Source organism: Salvelinus fontinalis, chromosome 28 (genome assembly GCF_029448725.1).
Source record: "Salvelinus fontinalis isolate EN_2023a chromosome 28, ASM2944872v1, whole genome shotgun sequence".
Classification (NCBI taxonomy): domain Eukaryota; kingdom Metazoa; phylum Chordata; class Actinopteri; order Salmoniformes; family Salmonidae; genus Salvelinus; species Salvelinus fontinalis.
Window position 1 is genome coordinate 25,203,312 of NC_074692.1, and position 12,090 is coordinate 25,215,401.

The 12,090-nt window shown below is 44.2% G+C and overlaps 1 protein-coding gene across 4 annotated transcripts in view; it reads right to left on the minus strand.

The window, feature by feature from the left end:
* LOC129826497 (calsenilin-like) overlaps window positions 1–3,521 on the minus strand; it is a 68,471-nt gene extending 64,950 nt beyond the window's left edge. For all 4 annotated transcript variants that reach the window (XM_055887291.1, XM_055887288.1, XM_055887289.1 and 1 more), the window contains exon 1: window positions 3,368–3,521. In XM_055887291.1, the coding sequence (XP_055743266.1) occupies window positions 3,368–3,373 (6 nt within the window). In that variant the 5' untranslated portion in view covers window positions 3,374–3,521. The remainder of the gene's footprint in view (window positions 1–3,367) is intronic.
* Window positions 3,522–12,090: the final 8,569 nt, after the last annotated feature.

Below are 12,090 nucleotides of genomic sequence, written 5' to 3' on the forward strand. Positions count from 1 at the left end.
CTCTCCTCCCCTATTTCCTTCTCTCTTCTCCTCCCCTATTTCCTTCTCTCTTCTCCTCTCCTATTTACTCCTCTCCTCCCCTATTTCCTCCTTTCTTCTCCTCCCCTATTTACTCCTCTCCTCCCCTATTTCCTCCTCTCTTCTCCTCCCCTATTTACTCCTCTCCTCCCCTATTTCCTCCTCTCTTCTCCTCCCCTATTTACTCCTCTCCTCCCCTATTTCCTCCTCTCTTCTCCTCCCCTATTTCCTCGCCTCCTCTCCTCCCCTATTTCCTCCTCTCTTCTCCTCCCCTATTTACTCCTCTCCTCCCCTATTTCCTCCTCTCTTCTCCTCCCCTATTTCCTCTTCTCTTCCCCTCCCCTCTTTCCTCGCCTCCTCTCCTCCCCTATTTCCTCCTCTCTTCTCCTCCCCTATTTCCTTCTCTCTTCTCCTCCCCTATTTACTCCTCTCCTCCCCTATTTCCCCCTCTCTTCTCCTCCCATATTTCCTCCTCTCCTCCCCTCCCCTATTTCCTCGCCTCATCTCCTCCCCTATTTCCTCCTCTCTTCTCCTCCCCTATTTACTCCTCTCCTCCCCTATTTCCTCCTTTCTTCTCCTCCCCTATTTACTCCTCTCCTCCCCTATTTCCTCCTCTCTTCTCCTCCCCTATTTACTCCTCTCCTCCCCTATTTCCTCCTCTCTTCTCCTCCCCTATTTACTCCTCTCTTCTCCACTCCCATTATACTAACGTTTTAAAGACGTTAGGCCTACATGTCTGAACACTACTGGTATTCATCCTTCGCCCTTTTTAGAGACTGATTAATACCTGACTAGGAGACCAGAGTGGTATAGTATGATGCCAACTAGAACTCCAACTAGCCATCTTCAGTTAGCTTCACATTCAAACTCAGGCGTCATCCATGTTACGAAGGTGGATATTGATCATTTCTGAGTCAATCACTCCACTCCTCTTCTCTCTCCTGTCCTCCTACGCTATCCCTCTCTTTCTCTCTCTGCTCCAGGTGTAGCCTAAATACAGCAGTTTGTGTGTGGGTGTGTGTGAGAAAAGGATCTGTGTGTTTAATGAGTATTGACACAAGGAAGACCACTGACAATGGGTAACATGTCTACAAACAAGAGGGAAGGGGATGGAGAGAGACTGATGGAAAGAAAGAGAGAAGGATGGAGGAAAATAGAGAGATTGGGGAAGAGAAGGAGAGAGGTGTCCAAAGCTGCTATTTGTCTTTTATATGAGACTGCCTCTCTCTCTCTGTGAGAAAACACATGGTTGTCATAGAGCATGAGTGTGTGGGAGGGTGGCAGATTCATGTGGACTTGAGTGTGTGTGTGTGTGTGTGTGTGTGTGTGTGTGTGTGTGTGTGTGTGTGTGTGTGTGTGTGTGTGTGTGTGTGTGAACTGACGTAACAGTAATCAATATGTATTGAAGACGTTGATCAGTGTGAGCTCAACATGTACAAATCAAAAATTGAAGCTTTTCCACAAACATGTGTTGTGTGCTATAAAAACGCCTCATCAAAAAAAAAGGTCTTTCTGTTTGTGTGGAGTACTGATCCTTGTCCTATTCTTCATGTAATCTTGTTTACTATTTGAATTATGTTTAATTCACTCTGGTGAATACCAGATGAAAACTTCACATCCATGAAAACACTTAGCTATTGTAAATCTGTCCCTACACCATGTCACTCCAGTCACTCAATACCTGCAGTGCTGTGTGTGTGTGTGTGTGTGTGTATGTGTGTGTGTGTGTGTGTGTGTGTGTGTGTGTGTGTGTGTGTGTGTGTGTGTGTGTGTGTGTGTGTGTGTGTGTGTGTGTGTGTGTGTGTGTGTGTCCACAAGAATAGTAAACAAACCCAAATTTGACCAACTAGGGACATTATGTTAGTCCCAACGAGGTCAAATGCTATTTCTAAGGGGTTTGGGGTTAAGGTTAGAATTAGTGTTAGGGTTAAAATTACATTACCGGTTAGGATTAGGAGCTAAGGTTAGGTTTAGGGTTAGGGTTAGGAGCTAGGGTAAGGTTTAGGGTTAGGGTTAGGAGCTAGGGTTAGGTTTAGGGTTAGGGTTTTGGGTTAAGGTTAGGGTAATGGTAAGAGTACGGGTTAGGGTTAGGTTTAGGGAAAATAGGATTTTGAATGGGACTGAATTGTGTGACCCCACAAGGTTAGCTGTACACGTCTGTGTGTGTGTGTGTGTGTGTGTGTGTGTGTGTGTGTGTGTGTGTGTGTGTGTGTGTGTGTGTGTGTGTGTGTGACTGGCTTCTACATTTAAACAGTAAGGTGCCCTGGTACTTTTATGTTGTGTCACTCTGACCTTGACAGTACTCAGTGGTGTATCTTGACCATGTGAGTTAAGAGACTACAAAGACCAGGACATTGGTGCAAAGACCCAGAGCCAGAATAATAACTAGTGTAGACAAGACTGTATTTCAAATCACTGAATCAAGACTGTGGCTCTGGTGCGTGCGTGCGTGTGTGTGTGCGTGTGCGTGCGTGTGGTCTAACCTTATTATCCTTTTGGGTTCCAAAAGTTCAAAAGTTTAGTGGTTAGGATTAGGGTTAGGAATTAGAGTTAGGTTTAGTTTTAGGGTTAGGGGTTAAGGTTATATTTAAGGTTAGCGTTAGGTTAAGGGGTTAGGGTTAGGTTTGGGGTTAAGGTTAAATAGGATTTTGAATGGGAATAAATGTTTTGGTCCCCACTTGGATAGTAAAACCAATGTGTTTCTCTCCACTCAATCACCCCACATATTTCCCAATTCCCATACATTCGTTCTGGATTAAGTGAAACTGTGAACAGTAGCATGTAACACACAGGACAGTAGCATGTAATACACAGTAGTACACTCTCACAGACAGAGTCGCCCATTAAAGTCCTCTATAAAACAGACTATTTAAAGATACAAAGACACGCATGAATCACAATGGACCCAGGCAGACAGACTATCGGGCTCTAGTCACCGTGGAAAAGTTGAAGAAACACACACACACACACACACACACTCACAAACACACAGCCCATTCACTGTGGAAGAAATGATTCTCTGTGACACCTCACTGGAAGCAGCCGGAGGATGGGGTCCCTGTGCAGTGCGCGCTAAGCGTGTGCCATAGCCCAAGCCATATAACGCTGTAGAATTACGTAAATTCGCTCCGAACTCTGGCTCAACATGCGAGAAATATGTTGCTGAAGGACATGTGGACGAAATGATGGAAGGATGGCAACACTGGACGATTTATCGCAATTTCTCGTCGGAATTGTTAGGGCGTGAAACATGTAGTTTTGAATTGACTCACAATTTCAGAAGCTTGGTAATCTTTCTAAAAATGAAAACATCTATAGCCATGTTAATAGAATGGATGAGTTTGTTTACCTGCATGTTGTAGCCGAGTTCTCTATTTAAAGGGTTAATTAATCTGTCCTCCCGCTCTTCTCAAAGCAGACCCTTGCCTGTCCGCCGTAATGCAAAAGGCAGGCACTGGCACTGTCTGTGACTTTTTTGAGAGAGGTGGATGGAGTGTGGTGAGCGAGAGAGAGAGTGTGTGTGTGTGTGTGTGTGTGGGGGGGGGGGGGGGGGGGGGGGGGGTATAGAGAGCGAGGAGTTAGATGCGCTGCGTGCTCCCTCGAACTCGTTTTAATTTTCCATGCTCAATTTGAATTGGCTATGTAGTCTAAACAGAAATGCTAATTCATTTAATTATTTGAATATAGTTGCCATTTAGGAAATTTGAAAAACTCACAAAATAATGGAATGGCATCTAATGCCACAAAATGAACTGAGCCAAGGTGAATTATTGTTCACCTCTGAATTATTTGTATTCTCTTCTCGGTCATTAGGCTACTGTTTACCATAATAGGCATCCAATTCAATCTCATCATGTGGAGAAGACCAATCCTCTGGGGAGGACTGTGGTGTGTGTGTGTGTGTGTCTGCACACACGTGTGGGTGTGACCAGAGGCGTCGTGCCCATAGTGGGAACAGGGGCACATACCCCCTCAGATTTGTCCTGTTAAAACAAAAACAAACAGGTTTATATATACAGTGCCTTTGGAAAGTATTCAGACCCCCTGACTTTTTCCACATTTTGTTACGTTACACTCTTATTCTAAATGGATAAAAAAATATATATAATAATCCTCAGAAATTTACACACAAAACCCCATAATGACAAAGCAAAATGTGATTACAGCATCGAGTAATAAAATAAAAAACAGAAATACCTTGTTTACATAAGTATTCAGACTCTTTGCTAAGAGACTCAAAATTGAGCTCAGGTGCATCCTGTTTTCATTGATCATCCTTGAGATGTTTCTACAACTTGACTGGAGTTCACCTGAGGTAAATTCAATTGATTGGACATGATTTGGAAAGGCACACTCCTGTCTATATAAGGTCCCACAGTTGACAGTGCATGTCAGAGCAAAAACCAAGCCATGAGGTCGAAGGTATTGTCCATAGTGCTCTGAGACACGATTGTGTCGAGGCACAGATTTGGGGAAGGGTACCAAAAAATGTCTGCAGCATTGAAGAGTTCCAAGAACACAGTGGCATCCATCATTCTTAAATGGAAGAAGTTTGGAACTGCCAAGACTCTTCCTAGAGCTGGCCGCCTGGCCAAACTGAGCAATCGGGGGAGAAGGGCCTTGGTCAGGGAGGTGACCAAGAACCCGATGGCCACTCTACCAGAGCTCTAGAGCTCCACTGTGGAGATGGGAGAACATTCCATAAGGACAACCATCTCTGCAGCACCCCACCAATCATTACTTTATGGTAGAGTGGCCAGACAGAAGCCACTCCTCAGTAAAAGGTACATGACAGCCCGCTTGGAGTTTGCCAAAAGGCACCTAAAGACTCTCAGACTATGAGAAACAAGATTCTCTAGTCTGAAGAAATGCCAAGTGTCACGTCTGGAGGAAACCTGGCACCATCCCTAGTGTGAAGCATGGTGGTGGCAGCATCATGCTGTTGGGATGTTTTCTAGCTGCAGGGACTGGGAGACTAATCAGGATTGAGGGAAAGATGAACGCAGCAAAGTACAGAGAGATCCTCCGGACCTCAGACTGGCGAAGATTCACCAAGGGTCTGGGGTCTGAATACTTATGTAAATGTAATATTACAGTTTTTAATTATTTATAAATTAGCAACAACTTCTAAAAATCTGTTTTTGTTTTGTCATTATGGGGTACTGTGTGTAGATTGATGAGGGAAAAAAACAATTGAATCAATTTTAGAATAAGGCTGTAACGTAACAAAATGTGGAAAAAGTCAAGGGGTCTGAATACTTTCCAAAAGCACTGTATATACAGTATATATAAATGTGTCTCTGTAGGCTAATACTACTAGACACCTAGCAATTTTATGAAGTTGGCTTTAGCTAGCCCAGATAGGTTCCCAATCTCCCAACGTCATAACTACCAAGAAATGATTTTAGGCTATTGATCAAGTTAGTGTAGCTAGCTTGTCTAACTATCTTAGCTGGCATGCCTGCTGGCAAGGTTGGTAGACTTTAGAAAAGCAAGCAGTAACTAAATGTACTGAATAAGACTCACATTCCTTTCAATCTTTTACACAGAATTTAGCAGAAATGCAGAGAAGCATATTTAGTTTCTTAAAAAAAAACAACCACCAGTCAGGAGGATACAGACAGCTCAAGGGGTATGGTTAGATATGCAGAAAAATAAGTGAATGATTATCGCTCTAGACTGCAAGAAATAGCTGTTTCAACTTATGGACGGGGGGCTTAGCCCCCTTGCGGACCACCAACCAGCCATCCTCACATACTTTGTGCCCGCTCATATTTTTTAGGTGCATCACGTCCCTGTATGTGACGGTTGGTACAGAAACGCAATTAAAAACCTGACAAAGAAGCTCAGCGAATATCCAAATCAATTTAGGCGACCTTGGTTTAGACTGAGGCCGCTCACGTCAGAGAAAGGTGGAGAGGGTGAGAGAGAACGGGGTTGGAGTGAGAGGGTGTGAGAGAGATGGGGAGGGAAGGGAGAGAAAGAGAGAGATAGAGGGGTTGGACTTGGAGAGGGTGTGAGAAAGGGAAGGGAGAGAAGGAGATATAGAAAGGGGTGTGAGAGAGAGGGCTTGGATTGGGGGAGGGTGAGGGAGAGAGAGGGTGAGAGAGAGGGAGAAATGGGGAGGTAGGGGAGAGATTGACAGGAGAGAGGGGTGAGAGAGAGACCTGGGTGGAATAGCAATCAAGCGGGTCAGACATTTTCTGGACGTGTGCACTGCATGATAAAGAGTTAAGATATGCAAACAGCCTGCAGGAGCCACAGGCCAGAAGATAATCTACTCTGAGTATACTTTACTCCCTAACACAGCGGTCCTGTGGTTAAGCAGTAATATCTGATTGAAGGAAACCATAAAGAGAGGTCATGTGAGTGAGGGCACAGGTCATCCCATCCCATCCAATGTTGTCCTATTTTAGTAATGCTCGTTAAGTCCACAGGCACGGCTGATTTCCTGCTATGAAGCACATGCACTTGGACTAAGCTCAATGAAAGTTCGGGATATGTTCAGGGTCACACACACAACAGACCGCAAACAGATAATTACATAGTGGCTTCATTAGGTGGCTTTCGCTCTCTCTTTTCACCATATTACCCAGTGTCACTGGTCTTCTTTGGGTCAATACTCATTACACACAGGGATCTTTTACTGTAGACGACTGTCACACACAACCACGGAAAACATCGCCAGACCATTATTCCTCCTCCACCAAACTTTACAGTTGGCATTATGCATTGGGACAGTTGGAATTATGCATTGGGGCAGGTAGCGTTTTCCTGGCATCTGCCAAACCCAGATTTTTCCGTCGGACTGCCAGATGGTGAAGCGTGAATCATCACTCCATAGAATGCGTTCAGCCGATGCTTGGCATTGCGCATGGTGATCTTAGGCTTGTGGGCGGCTGCTCGGCCATGGAAACCCATTTCACGAAGCTTCCGACGAACAATTCTAGTGCTGACGTTGCTTCCAGAGACAGTTTGGAACTCGGTAGTAAGTGTTACAACTGAGGACAGACAATTTTTACGCTCTATGTGCTTCAGCACTTGGTAGTCCCGTTCTGTGAGCTTGTGTGGCCTACCACTTTGCGACTGAGCCGTTGTTGCTACTAGATGTTTCCACTTCACAATAACAGCAATTACAGTTGACCGGGGCAGCTCTGGCAGGGCAGCAATTTGACGAACCGACTTGTTGGAAATGTGGCATCCTATGACAGTGCCACGCTGAAAGTCACTGAGCTCTTCAGTACCGGCCATTCTACTGCCAATGTTTGTCTATGGAGATTGCATGGCTGTGTGCTCGTTTTGTACACCTGTCAGCAACGGGTGTGGCTGAAACAGTGAAATCCATTAATTTCAAGGGGTGTCCACATACTTTTGTGTATATAGTGTATTTAGTTAACTATTTAACTAACTATTTAGCACTTATGGCTTGGGGTAGAAGCTGTTCAGGGTCCTGTTGGTTACAGACTTAGTGCATTGGTACTGCTTGCCGTGCAATAGCAGAGAGAACAGTCTATGACTTGGGTGGCTGGAGTCTTTGACAATTTGTAGGCCCTTCCTCTGACACCGCCTGGTATAGAGGTCCTGGATGGCAGGGAGCAGTGATGCACTGCCTTGCGTTCTGATGCACAGTAGTTGCCATACCACGTGGTGATGCAGCCAGTCAAGATGCTCTCAATGGTGCAGCTGTATAACTTCTTGAGGATCTGAGGGCACATGCCAATTCAGCTTACTGAGGAGGAAGATGCATTGTTGTGCCCTCCACTAAGCCCAGGCAATGTGAATAGAGGCGTGCTCAGCCCTCCGTTTCCTGTAGTCCACGATCAGCTCCTTTGTCTTGCTGACGTTGAGGGAGAGGTTGTTGTCCTGACCTGTCAGGAAGTCCAGGATCCAGTTGCAGAGGGAGATGTTCAGTCCCAGGGCCCATAGCTTAGTGATGAGCTTGGAGGGCACTATGGTGTTGAACACTGAGCTGTAGTCAATGAACAGCATTCTCACAGAGGTGTTCCTCTTGTCCAGGTGGGAGAGGGAAGTGTGGAGTGCAATAGAGATTGCAATCATCTGTGGATATGTTGGTGCAGTATGCGAATTGGAGTGGGTCCAGGGTGTCTCAGATGATGGTTTTAATGTGAGCCACCAACCTTTCAAATAATTTCATGGCTACAGATATGAGTGCTACAGGACGATAGTCATTTAGACAGGTTAACTTAGCATTCTTGGGCACAGGGACTATGGTGGTCTGCTTGAAATATGTGGTTACTACAGACTGGGTCAGGGAGAGGTTGAAAATGTCAGTGAAGACACTTGCCAGCTGGTCAGCGCATGCTCTGAGTAGGGGTCCTGGCAATCCATCTGGCCCTGTGGCCTTGTGAATGTTAACCTGTTTAACCTGTTGTTACAGGTGACAGACAATGACACATTCAATACTGCCTTGTACACTCTTGCCTGCATCTAGCTGATCTAGGGTGTAATCATTAGTCCAACAGTTGCAAACAAGAGTTTTCTATTGGACAAATTCAGGTATGTTTATCCCCGTTTCGTTCCGTTTAATTCTGTTTAAGAAACATTTTTCAACAGAATCGATTCAATGAATACACCCCTGATCACATGCAAACATAGTTCACTTTCCTCATTAACAGCATGATCACTTTCCTCATTAATTCCTTCTCGCATCTACGGGCTCCCTCCTCTCACCTTTTCCCTTCGCTTGAAGGCTTCAGTGCAAAACTCATCAGCTGTCTGTGACCTGGCGAAAAAACCTTTCCAAGCCAAACCTTTATATCATACCGGTAACCGCTACACACAGCCTACATCGTTGTCACCATATTAGCTAACGTCAGTCAACATAGTTACTAGAAATAACGTGTTGGTAAACCCGCTACAATCATGCAGTACTGTGTAGAGTTAGCAAGCAGTTTAGCAGTTACACTGGTGGGCCCTGGTGGCAATACATTTATAAAACCAAATGCTTACCTTGACTTGGAAAAGTTCCAGTGTTGGATAGCCATAGCCAGCTAGCTAACATGGCATCCCTCTCTGTTTGAGCCTGGTGTTTGAGTAGGCTAAACTAGCTAGCTGCATTAGCTAGCTAAGTAAGTGAAAGTGAAATGGATAAGAGCGTCTGCTAAATGACTTAAATGTAAATGTAATGTGAAAGAAAATACAACAAGAAAATACTCTCTCTTGTTTCTACTTTATTTTTGAAAAATTAATTTGTTCAAAACTGTTCAACTATTGTCTTTCTCTCTCTGAGTCAAATACTCACCATATTTTATGCACTGCAGTGCTAGCTAGCTGTAGCTTATGGTTTCAATACTAGATTCATTCTCTGATGCTTTGTTTGGCTGGACAACATGTCCAACATGTTCATACTTCAAGAAGTTGGAGGACGTCCTCCGGAAGTTGTCATAATTACTAAGTCTATGGAAGGGGGCGAGAACCATGAGCCTCCTAGGTTTTGTATTGAAGTCAATGTACCCAGAGGAGGACGGAAACTGTCTGTTGAGGCTACTTTAGACCTTCGTTGCAAAACAGTGTGTTTTAATCAATTATTTGGTGATGTGAATATATTTAGTACAGTTTTATCTAAAAAGGATAACTTTTTTAATGTTTCACTATTTATATTTTTATGAAATTCACTGAGGAGGATGGTCCTCCCCTTCCTCCTCTGAGGAGCCTCCACTGAAGTACTGTCACTTTGGGGACAATACACTTATTAATTAATGAAGCTGGTGACAGATGTGGTAAACTCCTCAATGCCATCAGATGAATACGAGAACATATTCCAGTCTGTGCTAGCGAAACAGTTCTGTAGCTTAACATCCACTTCATCGAACCACTTCCATACTGAGCACGTCACTGGTACTTTCTGTTTGAGTTTTTGCTTGTAAGCCGAAATCAGGAGGATAGAGTTATGGTCAGATTTGCCAAATGGAGGGCGAGGGAGAGGGAGAGCTTTGTATGCGTTTCTGTGTGTGGAGTAAAGACGGATTTCAGTTTCACTGCATTAAACTCACAGGCCACTAGGAGCACCGCCTCCGGATGAGCATTTTCTTGTTGGCTTATGGCTGTATTCAGCTTGTTGAGTGCAGTCTTAGTGCTAGCCTCGGTTTGTGTTGGTAAATAGACAGCTACGAAAAATATAGATGACATTCTCTATTCCACCATAAAACAGAAAACAAACACACAGGTACTGTACTAACACACCACACACACACACACACACACACACACACACACACACACACACACACACACACACACACACACACACACACACACACACACACACACACACACACACACACACACACACACACACACACACACACACACACACACACAGTCAGAACATCGTTTACCAGTTAGATGGATTTCATGTTTCTATGGAGAAGAATGTAGCTATTTTTAGAGGTGATATAAATAGCTTTTCTTTAGCTCAAACATTTACATTCATGTCTGACTGTAGCCAGCAGCCTTGTTTTCTGTTGTTTATAGATGTTAGACACGGATGTTATTATCTACTCTGTGATTCTGTTCTCTCTGCTATCGCACGGCAAGAGGTATGGGAGCGCCAAGTCTTGGACCAAAAGGCTCTTGAACATCTTCTACCCCCAAGCCATAAACCAGCTGAACAGTTAATCAAACGGCTACCCTGACTATTTACATTGATCCCCTTTATATTTGAACTGACTCTCTTGCACCGGTGCTATACAAACTCACTGAACTCTACCCACACACTCACACATAGACTACACACACAACACACACATACACACACATAGACTACATACAACTACATACCCTCACACACACACAAGCCACACACACACACACACACACACACACACACACACACACACACACACACACACACACACACACACACACACACACACACACACACACACACACACACACACACACACACACACACACACACACACAGGTAGGTAGTCAGGTAGTCCCGAGGCATGGTCCTAGGGCTCAGGTCCTCCGAGAGAGAGAAAGAAAGAGAGAAAGGGGGAATTAAAGAGAGCATACTTAAATTCACACAGGACACAGGATAAGACAGGAGAAGTACTCCAGATATAACAAACTGCTGCTACTAATAACATACACTGCTGCTACTCTGTTTATTATCTATTCTGATTGCCTAGTCACCTTAACCCTTACCTACATGTACAGTTGAAGTTGGAAGTTTACATACACCTTAGCCAACTACATTTAAACTCAGTTTTTCACAATTCCTGACATTTAATCCGAATAAAAATTCCCTGTCTTAGGTCAGTTAGGATCACCAGTTGATTTTAAGAATGTGAAATGTCAGAATAATAGTAGAGAGAATTATTTATTTCTGCTTCTATTTCTTTCATCACATTCCCAGTGGGTCGGAAGTTTACATACACTCAATTAGTATTTGGTAGCATTGCCTTTAAATTGTTTAACTTGGGTCAAACGTTTCTGGTAGCCTTCCACAAGCTTCCCACAATAAGTTGGGTGAATTTTGGCCCATTCCTCCTTACAGAGCTGGTATAACCGAGTCAGGTTTTGTAGGCCTCCTTGCTCGCACGTGCTTTTTCAGTTCTGCCCACACATTTTCTATAGGATTGAGGTCAGGGCTTTGTGATGGCCACTCCAATACCTTGACTTTGTTGTCCTTAAGCCCTTTTGCCACATCTTTGGAAGTATGCTTGGGGTCAATGTCTATTTGGAAGACCCATTTGCGACCAAGCTTTAACTTCCTGACTGATGTCTTGAGATGTTGCTTCAATATATCCACATAATTTCCTACCTCATGATGCCATCTATTTTGTGAAGTGCACCAGTCCCTCCTGCTGCAAAGCACCCCCACAACATGATGTTGCCACCCCCGTGCTTCACGGTTGGGATGGTGTTCTTCGGCTTGCAAGCCTCCCCCTTTTTCCTCCAAACATAACGATGGTCATTATGGCCAAACAGTTATATTTTTGTTTCATCAGAACAGAGGACATTTCTCCAAAAAGTACCATCTTTGTCCCCTTGTGCAGTTGCAAACCGTAATCTGGCTTTTTTATTGTGGTTTTGGAGCAGTGG